Raw genomic sequence first — 18946 nt, forward strand, 5'->3', positions numbered from 1 at the left:
AAGGAAGAGAGAGACTCAATTTACCACAATGCAATTCTTCTTAAAGGGCCAGTAACACTGTTCATACCCTGTAATAAAAAAAGAAGCACTAAAAAAATTCAGTAAAGGTGAGCTGCGATAGAGCGAGGGAACACTGTAGAAGTTAATTCCACCCGATGTACACAAACATTTTCACACAAATGTAGTTTCGGTTCTCGTACACCGTCTCAGTTATTGTACAATATTGGCGTAACAAACTGTTGTATTACAGTACAGTTGTCCCTCACCACTTTGTGGTTCGAATTTCGTAGCGTCACTTAAGCTTTTTCAAACATATATGAATAAATCATACTGTTTCGTGGTTGAATACAGCCTTCTGTTGGTCAAAAAAAGCACACTGAAGCAAATGTTCCTTATTTTTTGCCCATAACAAGCATTTAAGCATAAAAATGGCGAAATGAACTACAATACAAATACAAGGCATTCAAGACGCATTGAAAGATGTTGACGTAGTATTCTACTGGTCATTAGGTGTCAGTAATGTTACTGTAATGAATCGATGAGACACACCAGACTTGATCGCCAGAACAACAGGCTTGTATTGCAGGTTTGAATTAGCTCAACACATGCACAATAATCCCTAATAAAAACACAGGCTGCTGTTGCTTAGCGAAACGCTGAACCCACGACGTCACTTCCTCTCCGCCTGCCACTCAGCTCCCCTAGGGAGCATTTTTACAGCGGCACACACAAGCACAAGTCTTATTTATGTCTTAAATGGCTTATTTACTCTTATTACATCCCTGCTAAAGAGAGCAGACAGGCGGCAGCAGAGCAGTTCCAGCAGAACATAACAAAGAGCTCACATTTGTTGAAATTTAGTCCCAGCCTTTGATAAATGTTCAGTTATTTGGAGGATTTGGGGAATTTCATTCAGGTTATGTAAGATTATGTTCGTGTCATCAGCTAAGAACACATATTTTACCAAATGTTGTTATTTGTATGGAAAGCTTTTCTATTGCTGATGTTTTATACCTTTGCTGATCCTAAATCTGTGTGAGATGTCATGTGGAAGACACACTTCTAAAGACACACAAGTCTAAAAATAGTAAAACCCCTTAATTTTCCATCAATGAAGCCCCAAATATGGCATATGTTTTTGTGAATAGCCTTTCAGAAAAGCAGACTGCGTGTCAAAAATGTTGGGTTATGCCTGAATTTAATCTGTTAATGCGGGTTAGGCGCTTATAATCATGATTTAATAGTTATAGGTCTTAAGCGATCGGGAAGAGAATGGTCTTTTCCAGGTTTAGGTATGAGTGTAATCGCCCCAGTATGTGTGAGAGACATTTTCTAATATTTCGGTAAGCATTCCAAAAGCGAGGATTTTCTGAGATGATCCCAAAAATATTTGTAAACATTGCTTGTCAGGCCATCACAGCCTGGGCTTTATCTTTGGATCAAGCACCTAAAGCTTTATGTAGCGCCTCTATGGAAGTTCCTGCCTCACATATCTGCTTCAAATTTTCACCAATTTTAGCAACCGAGTATTGAATAGATTGGTACAATGCGTGGTTCCCAAACCTTTTGCGTTACCTTTCAGACATGTGACCTGAAGCCATGCACCCCCTCCACCTGCACACATAAATAAACAATTACCTTTTTTATCCTAATTAACTTGAAATACTGAACATGACTAATTGGTTTTAAGTAATTCTGGGTCAAAAAATGTATTTTGCATGGTAAAATGGGGATACATTTTCACCTGACCAATGATAAATAGATAAGTATTGATCCTACACATCGATAGAGCAATGAACAGCTCCATGCTCTGTCTCCTTCCTGCTTTCTGCTACATGCTCTTCGTGCTCTGCAGGTGCTGTGAGGCGTTCAGGCGTACTTGCAATTGTGAGTGCTGATGTTCAGAATTCTGGTGTCCATGAATGCACCTCGCTCGTGCATTCTTGCAATTGTGAGTGTTGATATTCAGAATTCTGGTGTCCATGAATGCACCTCGCTCGTGTCGTGTTCGTGCTCGTGGAGAGCGACGGAGAAACTTGGGAGTTTACCGTATGGAAATATAAGCACTGCTGTTAGTGCGCTAAGGTCTGCAATGAAGTTTAAAAATGGTGTCAGACTGTGTGTCTCTTACTTACAAGACGTTACTTCCACAATATCACCTTCAAGCACTTGTTGCAGGTGGCGCAGTCCGCAATAATTTAGCACCAAAGTGAGGCACCGATAGCCACTTTGTTTTTTCTGTCCGGTTACTAACATTTACGTCGGCACCTGTGCTTCAAGTACTCAGGTAAATGTGGTAGTCTTTTAAACATTTGAAACGCTCAATCCCAGAGCTTTCCAAAACAGTCATTGTAATAACCTACCAAATTTGTAATCATATGAACATTGAACCTGTTTATTTCAATTCAAGGCATTTCAGTTTCAGATAAGGAAATGTAACTCAGCTAGTACTATAAGCAGGACACCTGTTATTCATTCTCTAGTAGTGTGATGGCAGTTTGTTGCTACTTGTCGCAGTTGTCTAAAGTGACATCACCTACACGATAGAGCGCATTTATTTATTATTTATTTACATTTGAATTAACCTAACATGCATGTTTTTGGAATGTGGGAGGAAACCGGAGTACCCACGCACGCACGGGGAGAACATGCAAACTCCACACAGAGATTCCCAACGGAGAGAAAAAAACATATACAACTAATATTTAAATATATAAAATTTTTATCTTATGAAATATTAAATTATATAAAATACACATTATATATATTAGATAATTTTCAGATAGACTTTCAGCTTGAAATGCTGCTGCCAGAACAAGCTGTTTTATTACAGAGAAGTGAAATTAACTTTTTGTTGCGCAATCCCGAGGACAGCCGAAACAAACCGAATGCCGCTATGCATGACGGGAATTCAGTCTTCGTCAAGTCGCCATCTTGCCTTGATGTAAGCTAGTAGGACAAACAATCTCGTTCAGTGATAATTTATGATAAATCACAACTGTTGCGTGAGTACTTGTTATAGTTTTTAATAACAATTTCATAAGGAGTGTGTGCTAACTTAAGATACTGAGCACGGTCAAGCGACAGGTCTTAATACTTGGTTACGAGTGGTCAACATGGGCCGCTCTCGAAGCCGCAGCTCATCCCGGTCTAAACACTCAAAAAGCAGCAAACACAGCAAGAAGAGGAGCCGGTCGCGATCCAGAGATAGGGAGAGATCAAAGAAGCGGTCCAAGTCGAGAGAAGCAAAGAGGAGCAGGCGCCGAAATTCTCGCTCCCGGTCTCGGTCTGCTACAACCTCGTCTCGCCGGGACAGGGCTGCATCCCCTCCGGAGCGCATCGATATCTTCGGAAGGACATTGAGCAAAAGGAATGCCCTCGACGAGAAGCAGAGGAAGGAAGAGGACGAAAGAAAAGCTGAAATGGAACGGCAAAGAAAGATGTGAGTATTTTGTACGAGATGTATGGATAAACACTGGCTTTTCACCCACATTGCACTTATACATGCTAAGCTAGCATACTAAATTAGCTTTATGCAGTGACAACGTTAGCCCTTAGGCTACAGCAATCCAAAGGGAGGCCCGGGGACCATTTTGGAACCCTCGCTTGTTTTAATTGGCCCTCGGCATTCGAAAAAGAAAATTAATGCATTATTTGTGACATATTATTATGGGTTATGAAAAAGGCACCTATAATACAAGACTTAACATTTCAATGTTTTGTTCTGATGGCTTAGCATAGCAACGAACTGCAATTAACTATTATTTAATAACTATTATTTTCTTAGTCAATTCATCTTTTTTCATTTAATCGAGTAATTTTTAGACCCTGGATGGCCCAAACCAATATGAACCAAACAAGCAGCTAGTGGTTTGGCCAGAAAACAAAATCAAAGCTGGATGTGCCTAAGATATAAAGATAATAGGTCAGCTTTCATTGATGACTAAAGAAATAAAACATTCACATTTTGAGAGACTGAAATTAGATTAATCGAATACCAAAATAGTTGCTGATTAATTGCATAATCGATAACCATCAATTAACAGAATAAAAATAAGAAACACTATAAAATAGCAACCAAAAAAATCATATAAAATTGTAATCATTACATCTAAATAAATGATTCAGCCTAAATAAATATGTTACTTCAAACATTGCCTGTACATTTTATAAATGTTTCAGCAGGTGGGAGGGGGGGTGTGACATTTTGACTCTGGAATGGTTTTGTATTTGCATTGTTTCCTCCGGGCAAAACCGAAGGCAATTTTCTCTAACCAGTTATTCTACTGTGTGATATGCAACAAAAATATACGGAAGCCTAAAAATTGAATTTCCCATCTGGAAATGTAATCACAATGAGAAATCAAATTAAATAAATTCTCCCCTGTTTACTAGTCGTCAACAGGAGATTGAGGAAAAGCTTATCGAAGACGAGACAGCACGGCGAGTGGAGGAGCTGGTGGCCAAGCGGGTGGAAGAAGAGTTGGAGAAGCGTAAGGATGAGATAGAGCGAGAGGTGCTGCGACGTGTTGAGGAGGCAAAGCGCATCATGGAGAGACAGTTGCTGGAAGAGCTGGAGAGGCAACGGCATGCTGAGTTGGCAGCACAGAAGGCCAGAGAGGTAACACTCGGTCGTTTGGAACGCAGTCCCTCCTTTCCCTTCATACTTTCTCGATCCTTTCCTGTCATCCTCTGCAACTTTGCGGAGAAGGTGTAGTTGGTGGCCCACTCTGTCCTTATGCTGTACCATGGTACAACTCTCACTGCCGCTCGAGTTGGTAATTTGTGTTTCAGTTGCCAAAGTGGTGAAGGATGTCTAATTGATGTGTGCCGTATGACTTCCTGGCTACTCCCTTTTTGCGGGACACCAAACTTGTGGAATGAGACGCTACAGTTTGACAGTTTGCCATTGTTTACTAGCAAGAAGGAAGCTAAGCAACGGAATAGTCGACAAGTGTCATGTTTTCTAATGAATTGATTAACTGGAAAACACTGCCTCTAATGTTTTGGCGGAGAACTGCACGGTACGCGCTCAACCTTTACGCTTTGAAAAAGTTTGCAACGACAGAGGGCGCAGGGAGTACGTAGTGACTATGCAGAAGCGTCGACCACCTTTAATTCTAATTAGGATCTCCATTGTAAACTACATGGTGGCAAGTTGAGTTGATATACTGCTTGGTGGAAATGGAAATGTGGCTTTGAATACCTTGACGTTGCGTCACACAGCAAAGTATTATCTCACAAAGTGAAATAGACTACACTGCACATACTTAATGTGAGTTTATTGGAGGAAAACGAGGAAAATGAATTCAATTCAGAGTCATTAAATCCTAGTATGTTGTACCTCCAATTTGTAATACATGTATAAAACAGGAATCTCAGAAAGCTGTGTGATCCACCCAGAATTACATGGGATGAGCTTGTTAATAATTTCAAGAGTTGGGAGCACAGTCACCAAACTATTAGTGACACACGTCACCATACTGGATTGAGATCATGCAGTGCTCTCAAGGTGCTCCTGCTCAGTAACACACATGTAGCGGCCCATTTGTTTAATGAACATTTGAATAATTTGGAGAAGACTTGGGAGGTTGTGATGTAGATGATGAGACCAAAACTGCTGTTTTTGGAGGCAGAGAATTGCTGAATATGACCTCATCACCACCATCCCTTCTCTCAAACTTAGAGGTGGAAACATTCTACATTGGGACTTTTTCTCTGCTTAGGGTACAGGAAGATTTCACCAAAGTGATAAACGGGTCCATAGCCTAGCCAGTCTCCAGATCTTAATCTCATCTTAAAAAAATCTGTGGAGGGTCCTGAAACTTTGAGCTGCCGAGTGACAGCCTATAAACCTTCTGTATTTGGACAGTATCTGTAAAGAGGAGTGGGCCAAAATCCCAACTACAAGAACCATCAGAGCTCTGTGCTTGCCAACAAGCCTTTCTTCTAGGTATGGGGCCAATCAGATCTAGTATCGGAACCCAATACCACCTGCCGAGATTTCTGATCCACGAGTTATGTCTATGCTTTAATGTTGTCAGCAAACGTAGCCAAAAGAGTATCAGTGAACTTAGCTGTCTCTCTCCACACATGCACTGCACCTGTCGTCCTCACTTGTGTCACACACACACAAGCGCTCTGCCTGGCGTGTTCACGGCCGCGCAAAACAGTCAAACGACTACACAACACAAAACTTCTATGTCACTCCAATATCATACTTGGCTAGGGAAAGTTTATTACAGCCTAAAATCAACAATATTAATGCAGCGACATGGAAGTTATGTGTTTATTTTATTGTTTATTCGATGCCTTTATTTGATGTGGCAACACAATTACATTGGACAAACTACATTCATTGTTTGAGTGTTTTAGCGCGTGCAAATTTGCAACACTTCTGTGTTGTCAGACTGTCTGTGAAGCCCTGAAGGCGTCACGTTTAGCGCCTGTGTGGGTGTGTGAAGCTGCATGTGTGGAGACAGCTACGTTTGCTGGTATTCTTCAAGCTTCATTTGCTAATACTCTTTTGTCGTGATTGTATATTTAAACAAAACAAGCTCTGGTATCGGCAGATATCCAAAGTAAGCTATCGGGAAAGGATTGGAAGTGAATTAGGGATTGGTGCATCCCTAGTTTCTTCAAGTAGCACACCATGTTTGGCTTTAGGCTCAAATACTTATTTTGCTCAATCAAATAAAAATGAATGTTACCTTTATTTATTATCAGCAGGGGATCAAATCATTTCCGCAGCTTTATACAAATTGTCACCAGACAGCACCAGAACTCCATACATATTTTTTTACATACTTGGCTAACCAAAACGACTATTTAATCTTTCAGAGATCACAATTACTTTTATTCTTACTTTTTTGGTATGACCTTGACAGTGAGGATTGTACCATGGTATGAATAGTAAAACGTATAAAACTCCCCCATCTTTTTCTATATTTAACTTATACACTACTGTATTACATTTAGTGGCCCAGTACTTCTAGGTGGAGAGCACCTTATTTGCCTACTTTGATCTTTTTCACTAACCCCAAATACAGCTCTTGAACAAAAATTGTTAACCCTCAGGACTACAGATTTTTCTACAGTAATAGAGTCCCGAGTGTTACCACACTGCCCCGTTTCCTACGACAGGACTGACATAAATTGACCTGTTTTTGTATGCACTTCCTTTTTTATGACAGACCATTTAGCTCCTTTTCCACCAAATGTGCGGGAACTTTTAGTTTTCGGTAACTGGAGTTCCTGGACCTAAAATGGTCCATTTTACAGAAGCTGAAATACAAAAGTGCAGCATTCCTGACCGCCAATACTGTTGTGGCTTGCACAGTTACTTAATGTACCTGATGTCTGCGCGTCTCATTTGGTGAAGAGGGCTGATTGTCGTCGTTTGGGACACTTGCTCTCCTACAAAACAAACATATTTTTACTTGCATAGATAACATGAACATGGTCATTTTATGACACATTCAGCCAAACAATGTAACAATAACACTGTTAGTTAGCAAACAAACCAAATGGCTGAACACTTGCAACGTTTGCAACAGCATTTAAGAAGTTACAGTAATAAGTGATTTACCTTTGGTCAATCAGTCGTCCACCTCTAACCAAACTTTAAGGATATCTTGAAGAGTTAACAGAGCCAGAACTTCACCGTCCGCCAATGTGTTTTTTTCTGTAGCACAATGTAAAAATGTTAACGGCATCAGTTGTAGGTATGCGAACATCAATTGTTCTTTTCAATATGTGGCCAGTGTAATAAAAAGCTCAAAGTAGTTGTTCAATGCTGCAAACCCAACTTAAAAGTTCCAGGAACGTAACAACTTCTACCCCGGGAGAAGGGACAAATTTGTTCCCCCCTCAAAATGGCCAAACACACTTTTGGGGTAAAGTTTCTGCTGTGGAAAAGGGGCTTTTGATCTGCCCAGGTTTTCTTGCATACCAATTCCAAGTATTTTTTTAACAATCTTTTTTCCCTCCTCTTTTGATAAACAAACAAATATAGTAGTGATTTTGGTATGACATGGTTCACTATCTTAGGTTTTACATGTTTGTTTATATTGACTATTTTACACAGACAAGATCATTTGCCTTCTAAGAAAAAAATGTACTTTTGTGTTTTACTCATGACTTCCTTCCTCTATAGGGCTGTTTGTAAAGATTGATATTGTTATTTTGTAACCACCTTCCTAACTAGCACTTGACCTGAGCTGGCCTGCAGCCTTTCAGCTCAGCTGTGACTTGTGTCCTGTTCTGTAAGTGTTACCGTGGTCCGGTCCTCCTCGAACACACACAAACACCACTTTGTGCTGTACTCTCTCCTTCACTCTGCTATCATCTGGGACTGTGACACTGCACAGAAACGTAAAAACTAAACATGAATGCGAGCTGTGGCTGCAGGCTAAGCAGTGCAGATATCAGTTATAAAGAGGAATTCCTCGGGTGCGGTCTGGCAGAGTTCCCCCATACCTACCTACACACCCCAGGAGCGCTTCTCTCTCTGCAGGGGCCACAGTCCGGACGAGACAGTAAATATTCAACTGTTTTATGCTGAATGCTTTCACCAGTTGTGTAGGTACACAGGCAAGGAACATGCGTAGGTATACATGCATCGGTGAGCCAAAATTATTCCCTATTTTATTTGTATCTTGTTATTCTTGCTTAGGACAGATATTGCATAATTATTTTTCTAGATTGTCTGTCACTGATATGTGTTCTTTGAGTGCGATAAGTGGGTTCCCTCTGAATCGCTGTGTGAACTTGCTAATTATTTCACAATACTAAAAAATGAGCCAGATGTGGTTAAGCTTCAGCATTTTATGGAACAACTGTAGCGTGGGTGGGGCAGGGGGTTCGCACTCTGTATTTCAAACAATTTGAGCTGACTGCAAAGAGTGCCACAGTGTGGTCTTGTGCAAGAGAATAAACTTCTCTGGAGTATTAAGTCAACTGAGTGTGCGTCTTGGTGGAGAGTGCGTGTGACAAGGGCAAGCATGTGTATGTATGTGCACAAAGTATGGTGCAACTGTAGCCTGTTTGTGCGCTAATATGGCACCGTCTCACCCCTGTAGGAAGAAGAAAAATCTAAGCGAGAGGAACTCGAAAAAATCTTGGAGGAGAATAACCGTAAGATCGCCGAGGCTCAGGCCAAACTGGTATGCCCTGCTCTCTGTCTTGTTTTCTTCTACTTTGGATGTCCTGATCCCATGCATTTATAAACACTTTGACTCATAACTTCCCACATAAACATCAACATGAGGTCAGGAAATCACAGGCGGATTATGTGCTGTCAGTGTCATTCATGTTTCCTGTATCGTACATTTCCTTTAAAAAGTGGTTTCTACGCCTTCTTGCCACAAGACTTTATTAGTTTTTTAGCTGTACAGTCGTCCCCCCGCCACATTACATTTTGCGGCTTCGCTCTATCACGATATTTCAAAAATGTATTCATTAATAAAACGTAGCTACTTATCCTCACTAGGGTTACGGGGGTATGCTGGACCCTATCCCAACTGATTTCGGGCGGGAGGCGGGGTACACCCTGGGCTGGTCGCCAGTCAAAGTATAACCTAATATTAGTAAAAAACAAAAACAAAACAAAAAGCAAATTTTTGCCTAAATTAAGCGTTTTCAAGCATAAAAATGGCTAAAAGAACTAAATTATAAGGCATTCAGAGACTTGATACTATGTACTGTAGTACGCTACACTGGTCACTAGGTGACGGTGGTGTTAGTAATTTACTGTAATGTTTGGTCAGACACACAAGCATCAAACTGGATCTCCGAAACAACAGGCTTTTATTGCAGGTGTGAATGATCTCACAACAGGCACAATAATAACATAATAATCATAACAACACAAGCTACTGTTGCGGCCGTGATCCGCTGCAAGCTGACACTCAGCTCTTAAACCCCTGATGTCACGTCTTGTCCTCCACATGTCTGCAACACATTAATTGAAACACACACAGGCATGAATCTTATTTATGTTAAATGGCTTATTTTCTCTGATTATGTCTACTAAATTGTGTGATTTGAGTGTAAAGGTAACTGTAGGGGTGTTATTTTATGACTAGAGGCCTCTAATGTTAAAAAACATGTTCAGAGGTCGTAAACATGTTTCAATGCTCTTACTATGAAAATATTTATAATGACTTCTAGTTTGCAGAAATTCACTTATGACTGCCTGGTCTGGAACCAATTAACAGCGATAAATGAGGGATTACTGTATTCCACTTCATTGTTGAGTAATTTTGAGTTTGTAACAGCTCTTAACCGTCTCCTCGCTCTTACAGAGCCACTCATTGTAGTGTACAGTGCAATAATTTGCACCATATGCAAATGCAGTCCTTTTAACTAGTCAACTTAACCATGGGCATCAGAAACCTGTCAGAATTCTGTTGCGAATCGACAGATATACAGCATTCCTGGATAGCAGTTTAACGGCAGGCTCGGTAAACACCATTAGACCCGTCATAAACAAACATGAACATAAAGCAACTCCCCTTCAAAGCCTCACAGTATTTCAACAGCATATAAAAGTCAGACAAAAATGGTCCTGTTACAGTGGCAATGATCTACTAAATGTAATATAGCGGAACCTCGGTTTTCATTAATCCATTTCAAAGGGTCTGTCTAAAACCGAATCATATGAAAACTGAAACAGTTTCCCCCCATAGGAAACAATGGAAATCCAATTAATCCATTCCAGGCGCCCATCCATACAACCATCCATCTTCTATGCCGCTATGCCGCTTATCCTTGCTAGGGTCGCGGGTATGGTGAAGCCTATCCCAGCTGACTTAGGGCGAGAGGCGGGGTACACCTTGGACTGGTCGGGTCCCAGGCGCCCATAATTCCATCATCTTCTTCTGCTTATCCAAGATCGGGTTGTGGGGGCAGCAGCCTAAGCAGGGAAACCCAGACTTCCCCCTCCTTAGCTATGTCGTGCAGTTCTCTCCAACGTGTCCTGCGTCTTCCCTGAGGCGTCCTAATGGTCGGACGTGTCCTGAACACCTCTCCAGTTAGGCGTCCGGGAGGCAACCTGACCAGATGCCCGAGCCAGCTCATCTGGCTCCTTTCTATGCAGAGGAGCAGCAGCACCGAGTTTCTCCCGGATGACGGTGCTTCTCACCTTATCTCTAAGGGAGAGCCCAGCCACACTATGGAGAAAACTCATTTTGGCCACTTGTACCTGCGATCTTGTGCTTTCGGTCACTACCCAAAGCTCATGACCATAGGTGAGGTTAGGAACGTGGATCGACCGGTAAATTGAGAGCTTTGACTTTTGGCCCAGCCCGCTTGTGACCACAACGGGCCGCTGCAGAGTCCGCATCACTGTAGACGCCGCACCAATCCGCCTGTCGATCTCACGTTCCATCCTTCCCTCACTTGTGAACAAGACCCCGAGGTACTTAAACTCCTCTACTTGGGGCAGGATCTCACTTCCGACCCGCAGGTGGCCGCCTCCCGCGGAACATGGTTGAAGCTCTCCCGGAGGTGGGAGTTAAAACTCCCTCTGGCAGGGAACTCTGCCAGACATTCCCAGCAGACCGTCACAATGCGTTTGGCCCTGTCAGGTCTGACCGGCATCCTCCCCCACCATCGAAGCTAGGTGGTGATCGGTTGACAGTTCCACTCTTCACCAGAGTGTCCAAAACATGTGGCTGCAAGTCCCGACGACACAACCACAAAGTAGGTCAGCGAACTGCGGTCCAGGGTGTCCTGGTCCCAAGTGCACATGTGGACACTCTTATGCTTGAACATGGTGTTTGTCATGGACAGTCTGTGATTAGCTCAAAAGTCCAATAATAAAATAAGTCCAACAGCACCATGCAGACATGTCCGCGTGTACCGTGGTGGTTAGTTTCACATTGGATATTCGGCTGCGTGGCTACAGCGGTAGTTCCCCGTCACTGTGTCCGGACTGCTGTGTCACGGTGCGGGGAGAGCGAACGGGAAGTGCCACTCTAACCGCTGGTTGTTTATATTAGGGACAGTCAATAAATTCCTATTGCCTTGAAGAGAGTTTCTTAAAACAAATGTCATGTATTCTAAATCACACCACAAATTGAACCATGTCAAATGATTAGTCCTACCCTAAAAGTATTTTGCATGCCCATTTTTTCTAATTTTATCTTTCATCGGATGGACTTTTATTGGATTAGGGACCTGAGTCAGAGTTTTGTTACAAAAGCCAAACAATATTGTTGGTCATACTGTGTAATAAAAAAGTAAATTCAGCAATACTTTGTTTGGTGTATTTATATTATACAATATTGAATTCCACAAATTCATGTTTGTGTAAAAAGCTTATTTAAAAAAAAAAAAATCAGATCGGAAGACGAAAAATGTGAATCGGGACATCCCTACCAGAGGTGACATTCCACATGCCCAGAGCCTCCAGCGAAGGGTGAACACATGTGAAGGAGGACCCATGTTACCTCTTCGGGCGACGCCCGGCCAGGCCTCATGGGTGCAGGCCTGGCCACCAGGCACTTGCCATCGTGCCCCACTCCCGGTGACCCGCGTCCGGGCGAGGGAAAACTAGGTCCATTGCTCCTTTTCATCATTGGGGTCTTTTTAGCCACTCTTTGTCTGGGCCCTCCACTAGAACCTGTTTTTCATTTTTAATCCTACGGTGGGTTATTTTGCAGCGATTTGTGGTGTAACAGTGTTGACGTTTGGGGACCCCCCCCCCCCCCCCCCCCCCCCCCCCCACACACACACACACACACACACACACACACACACACAAAAAATCCCGGAAATTGAAGGGGTTATGGCAACATAGTGCAACCTTATGTGGGTTATTGTAATTGCAGCCTTTTCAAGGGCTTTATTATATGCTTGTCTGTTTATAATATTTGCTCTCAAAATTTTAGCTTTTTGTGACTCCACTCGTGTTTTTTTGTCAGGCTGAAGATCAGTTGCGCATTGTGGAGGAACAGAGAAAAATTCACGAGGAGCGCATGAAACTGGAGCAGGACCGACAGAAGCAGCAAAAAGAGGAGCAGAAAATCATCCTCGGCAAGGGCAAGTCCAGACCGAAGCTCTCCTTCTCCCTGAAGGCCACTGAATGAAGGACTGCTCCCCAACATCCCCATCCAGCGCTGCTTCTCATCAAGTACTTCAAGGTCGGCTGTTCTTCGTTTTGGAAGTGCTGACAAAAGTCAGAGGAAAAAGGTGTGAAACATAAACTTGCTCGCCTCTGGGAAAGTTTACCGAAGAGGAGAAAGACCTGGAAGGACCCGCCCCACTGCATCTTTACAAAAAGAACTCAACTTTGTGCTTTTGATTTTTTTTTAACATTTTTTTTTTAGGGAACTTGAACCTTTGCTGTACAATGCTCTAACATGCCCCTCCCCTATAAGTAAGTCTTAACTTTGTATGATGACTAATTGCTCCTCTGAAATCCACTTAGCCAGCAACTGATGTACCAGGCCCGTCCCTGATGAAGAGGAATACAAAGCTAAGCTAGACCATCTCATGTGCTGCTTGGGAGTTGGTGTTTGGTTTTCCTGTTTGTTCCTTCAAACTGTGGTAACAAATCAAAGTGTGCCTTGAAAAGCACAGTTATTTCCTGTTAAGATGACAGGATTCTTTTGTCGCCCCTGCCTCCTTTCACCCCGCTTCTTTGGCATCCTCGAGCTCATTGCGTTCGTTCAGTGAAGGTGTAACAAAACCCGACTTACTCCCAAACGGCCCATGACTGAACCACAAATCCATGCAGGACTTTTGGTCCCTCCTATGATGTTTGTGGAGAATGGACTTTTCCTGTATGATGTCATGTTTGCTGTGATGTACCAACTCTTTCCCAGTGTAGATTTTTAGGTTTTTTTTAATTATTATTTCCACAACCACGTAACGGATCACAGTGATAACTACAAAGGTGTTATTTTGTCAAGTTCAGTGGAGAACTGTGTATGTTTTTTTTTATTCTGTAGCCTTGTAATTGCAAATTAACATGGCAAGTTGCATCCCATGGTAAGTCTGGAAGGGTAGTGGATGGCCAAATTCAGGTAAGATATAACTTGGAGTGTGTGTGCGTGTCTGTGCGTATGTGTGTGCATGTGCGTGTGTGTGTGTGTGTATGAGACAAGCGGACTTCAAGTGGGTATACTGACTTCATGTCATTTTCCTTAATTGTCAAGAATATGAACAATAAACCTGTTGAGACATCTTCTATCATTGACAGGTGCTTTTTTGTTGTCCTGCTTTGTCACATGAAGGGATATCTCTGGAGTGCATGTAATTGGAACAGTATGCAGTCATCACTCTAGCAAATACTCGTGCCCATTGATCCCAGCACATCAACGTTCAAGACTGAACTGCAAACTATGGTGTCGATCCCATACCAAGAAAACACAAGGCCAGTATTGCTGATATCCATGCTTTTTATTTGAAAATGTTCAATATTCAATTTGCAGTAAGTTGTGTTTTTTTGCCTTTGTGTTGATTATGGTTCTAATCACAACCAAACAAAAGATTTTAGACAAAAAACAAATTTAACTATTTAATGATATATAAATACAATATAACAATGTACAGTAAAATTATCAAAATAATACAAATTACCGAATTCCCTTTTTTCACACAATTTTTAGGAAAATAAGGTCAATAGTGCAAAATTACATGTGGTCCTTGGCTTATGGCGTTTCGTGGTTACAAATAAGTTCCCATAAATTAGTGTACAATATATAAAGTTGGTTTTATTTCATCTATTTTCAAATTATTTTTAAAATGATGTAATTTAAACTTAATTTTGGTCAGTAAATGTAAGACTTGCTCGAGAATGACAGATTGTGCAGCGGATGACCACGGTGTGTGTGCCTCATTCGCAGCTACACTGAGTGAATAACATCACTTATGAATCACCTTTTTGCAAGTCATGATGTCACCAATTATAAGGCAGGCTCTCCTGGTGGAAGTAGAAAAGCCATCACCATGGAAGTGAAAATGAACATCATAAAAAACTCCAGAGAGAGAGAAACACCCACCAGTATTGGCCGCATTAAGAATAAAGTTTGCATACTTGAGCATGTTAAAGCATCTGCTCACATCTGAGATGGTAATAAGAAAGCAGTGTGGCGGTCCTGTTCTTGGCTGGATGACCAGAATCGATATCCCAGTGAGCCTTTTGTTGAAGGCTCCAGCATCCCCCCCGCGACCCTAGTGAGGATAAGCTGCATAGAAAATGGATGGATGGGCCTTATGTTGATTCAGGAGAAGGCTAAAAGACCGTATTATTTGTCTTCTGCCTCTTCTACTTCCTCCTCAATGCAACAATGCGTAAACCACTCCAGCATCTCGAGTTGCATTCTCTGGTTTATTAGCTTCCAGCAGGAAATGTGACATCACAGACACATCACTGCTAAACTGCGGGAACTTTTGCATGTGAACTTTAGTTTTTTTCTACACTGAAACCCTAACTGGCGGCCCGCGGAACAAATCAGGCCCGTGAATGACAACAAACCAGGCCCCAAGCTGGTGGCCAAAACTTGAGAGCGACCAACACTTTTGCAGCAGATATCCTAAAAAAACATCAGGTTCTTGTACACTGTCTCGGTTATTATGCAATATTGTGCGTAACAAAGTAGTCTGTTTGCCCCGTACGGTATCATTCAGTACGTTCACTTGCCCAAGCTAAACACTCTACGTGTTGGTGACTCACCGTCTGTGCATTTTTTTATTGAGTGTGGCTGCTAAATAACGCAGCATGGCTTAAGAGTGCCAGCAATTTAATAAAGGTAAAAAAAAACAAGGAAGAACTTGAAAAAGAGCCTTCAAAAAGGTCAAAATGATGTTAAATGTTTATTTGTCCATTTCAGTTGTCATTTATCTGTATTTCACATTGTTTTCTGCATGTAAAACTAGAATTATTTTCAATAAAAAGTATGTATTTTTTAATATTACTGGGTGTCTGGAAGAGGGTAATTTGGATTTGCATGATTTCCTATTGGAAACATTGCTTAGTTTTTTGCCTTTTGGAACAAAGTAATGATGAAAACTGAGGTTCTACTGCATGTAATTTTTCCAATGTCAAACGGATAAATTTTATAACAATTCTGATTTACAATTAAAAATAAAAAATCCTAGCTAATTAGATTTTTTTTAAAAGTCTGTTAAAAGAAATTTAAATTGTAAATGAAAGACTGCTCCTTTAAAAAAAAAAAAGTTTTTTTCATACTTAAAAAAAATCCTGAATATCCACATTGAGGCCAATATTTTGTATTATTATTATTATTATTATTATATTATATTATTATTACTTCTCCTAACCTTTAAAATTGTTTTCTTGTCAGTGTGGCTCTAATCCTCCTCTGTCTTTTTTTTTTTATAATGTTATCTGTTAAAAAAAAAGTGCAGCGGACCAACAAAAACAGGGTGCAGGCATCAAATGGCCCACAGAGCCGCACGTTGGACACCACTGCTGTAAATCGATATTGGTCTGGCGCCAATACAGTTGAAGTCAAACTGTTTCTGGTGTAAATTCAATCATCTAATCCAATTGCTGTTTGACTGAGCCCCACGGTGAAGGAAATTCACAGGTCGGCCAAGTAAATAGACACAATAAACATCCTCTCTGTGTCTGCGACAAGTGAGGACCTGCCTGGTGTTATGTCAGTTTAGCGACTAACCAAACAGAGGCCATCCACAGGTGCTGCCTTTAAACAGGCCTGATCAAATTAAGTCGTTAAAGAGTGCCAAATCTTCACACGCTGGCCAAAAAAGTCAAGTGAAGATTAGTGAGTGTGTGTTGGCTGGTGGTGCCCGTCAGAGACTCTCAAATTAGAGGTAATGGGTGAAAATTCAGTGTTTGCGTAAAGTGTGAACTTGCGTTGTTTCAATCTGCCTTTGAAGAAACTTTGTTGAGTACAACACTCCGTCAAAAGTCAATATCAGTACTAATCAGGGTAGCCAAAAGTGGTAGGGAGAATCTCTTTTTTTGTTTTTGAATAAATAAGTTGATTAAATACAGTCATGGAAAAAATGATTACACCACCCTTGTTTCCTCAGCTTCTTGCTCATTTTAATGCCTGATACAACTAAAGGTATGACGATGACAACAAAAATAGCTCATAAGAGTTACATTTTGGGCAGTACAATGCTATAGATATTCATGTAAGAACTTAAGTGATTTGGTTATTATCAAGAAAGCTATGGAAGTTGTTAGATATCAGCTCTTAAATTAAACTCTTATGAGCTATGTTTGTTATCATCATCATATTTGTCCAAACAAATGTACCTTTAGTTGTACCAGGCATTAAAATGGATCAATAAACTGAAGAAACAAGGGTGGTATCATCATTTTTTCCTTGACTGTATATATTATTTAATTCTAATAAATATATATATATATACTATTAATTAAATTTGACTTTTTGCATCGTGTATGTATTTTATATGTCCACACCCTGTATAATTTAGTTAATTTAAAAAAAGTGCAACTTGTGCTCTTGTCAACTTTAAACAACTTACCCACAAGACAATACTGTATCAGAGTATTTTTATTTTTTCATTTTTTGCACCAATTTATCAAAAGTCTCTGAAACTTCATGGTTACACACAAAATCAAACAAGGTGTCCCTAAAGTCTGGACGTATAATATACATACATTACATCCTATAGAATATGTTGAATTTAATTCATAATGATAATATTACATTTAATAATATGAATCAAATATATTACAATTACTACTATATATTAAATATAATATTAAATACAATGTTTTAAATATGATTTAAAAAATATAATCATTCTATCAATGCATTTTGTCTCTGTCCAGGGCATATATTATTATATTAAACATATATTTAATATAAATAATACAATATGATTGACTTAAGCGATTTTAATCATTTAAATGATTGTAATTATCTTTTAAATAATTGTAATGTATTTTATTAAGAATGAAATAATTTTTTGTGTACAACGCTTGTAAATTATTTGCGTATATTTTCCGTCCGGACGTTAAGGGCACGCTGTCTATCCGCTAGTGGGCGTTCTTGCCCTTTGGAAATAAATTCAAACCATTCAGTTCAGCCGCCCTGTTTAACAGACAGCAGCCTGGCGTTGACTTCCCCGCCCAGGGACCAATCACAGCGGTTAGGGGCGGGGTCTGAGCATAACCTCATATCTCTACTCTGGGGGTCTCTGGCGCTGACTTTCTATCCTGGCTTGGAAGCTGAGTGGCGGCGTCGTCTCCTCTCATCGTCCGCGGCCGCCTGGGACGGATCTGCGTCATTCAGCCACCGCACCTCTACTCTGATAACTTCCATCCCAGCTCTTTTGTCATTGATTTAACTGCCATGTTTGATCACATTCTCCATTTTGATTGTTTTTTCCTTTTGATTATTATTATTATTATTATTATTGCTTGTCACCACTAACGCTGTCTGATCATTGCATTTCACGATCCCGTGTGCCGCTGCTTTGGATTTTTCCGAACCGGACTCAAACAAAGGGGATTTATTTGTGCATGTATGTTCTCTGCGAGGAATGTATAAGGACGGAGAATATTCCCTGTGAATCAACTACCGCTATGCGCCTTTGCTTGGCGGCGCACGTCTGCCTCCTGTGCGTCTTGTTGGTCTGCACAGAATAAGAAGAAACACCACTTTATTAGGATACAAAGGGAAGACGACACTTTTTCCTTCTTGAACACACTTTTTGGGGACAAACATTTATTTATTTTTCTATAAGTCATGGGGAAGTCGATGTGGAGTTATTATTTTGGAGTTCTCTTTATTACCTTCAGAGCGGACTTTTGTCGAGCGCTCATCTTGGAGTCCATCTATTGGAACACAACAAACACCAAGTAAGTGCGCGCACACACACACACGCACGCATCACAACACATGCGTACGGGGAATTGTCGAAAAATGTAATAAAATGCCACATTTACACGGTTTACACTCGCAGCCGTTGTCCA

At 40.9% G+C, this 18946-nt stretch overlaps 2 protein-coding genes across 3 annotated transcripts in view; both read left to right on the forward strand.

Annotated features, from left to right (window-relative positions):
• The first annotated feature begins 2911 nt into the window (after window positions 1-2911).
• arglu1a (arginine and glutamate rich 1a) lies at window positions 2912-14194 on the forward strand. The gene is made up of 4 exons (XM_054786679.1): window positions 2912-3442; window positions 4396-4621; window positions 9081-9164; window positions 12927-14194. Exons 1-4 carry the CDS (start codon window positions 3117-3119, stop codon window positions 13089-13091), a joined length of 801 nt encoding a protein of 266 aa, XP_054642654.1. The 5' UTR covers window positions 2912-3116; the 3' UTR covers window positions 13092-14194.
• Window positions 14195-14247: 53 nt separating this feature from the next.
• Window positions 14248-18946, forward strand: part of efnb2a (ephrin-B2a) — a 41145-nt gene continuing 36446 nt past the window's right edge. Inside the window, exon 1 of one of the 2 annotated variants that reach the window (XM_054786678.1) lies at window positions 14248-14380. In XM_054786678.1, the coding sequence (XP_054642653.1) occupies window positions 14349-14380 (32 nt within the window). In that variant the 5' untranslated portion in view covers window positions 14248-14348. Of the gene's footprint in view, window positions 14381-18160; window positions 18833-18946 lie in introns of those variants that run through there. The other variant, XM_054786676.1, reaches the window with a different exon arrangement.

Source organism: Dunckerocampus dactyliophorus, chromosome 9, assembly GCF_027744805.1.
Source record: "Dunckerocampus dactyliophorus isolate RoL2022-P2 chromosome 9, RoL_Ddac_1.1, whole genome shotgun sequence".
Classification (NCBI taxonomy): Eukaryota; Metazoa; Chordata; class Actinopteri; order Syngnathiformes; family Syngnathidae; genus Dunckerocampus; species Dunckerocampus dactyliophorus.

Coding starts and splice junctions, on each gene's coding strand:
- arglu1a (XM_054786679.1), top strand. CDS start 3,117: ATGGGCCGCTCTCGAAGCCGCAGCTCATCCCGGTCTAAACACTCAAAA. Junction 3,443..4,395: donor ATGGAACGGCAAAGAAAGAT/GTGAGTATTTTG, acceptor CCTGTTTACTAG/TCGTCAACAGGAGATTGAGG. Junction 9,165..12,926: donor CCGAGGCTCAGGCCAAACTG/GTATGCCCTGCT, acceptor TTTTTTTGTCAG/GCTGAAGATCAGTTGCGCAT.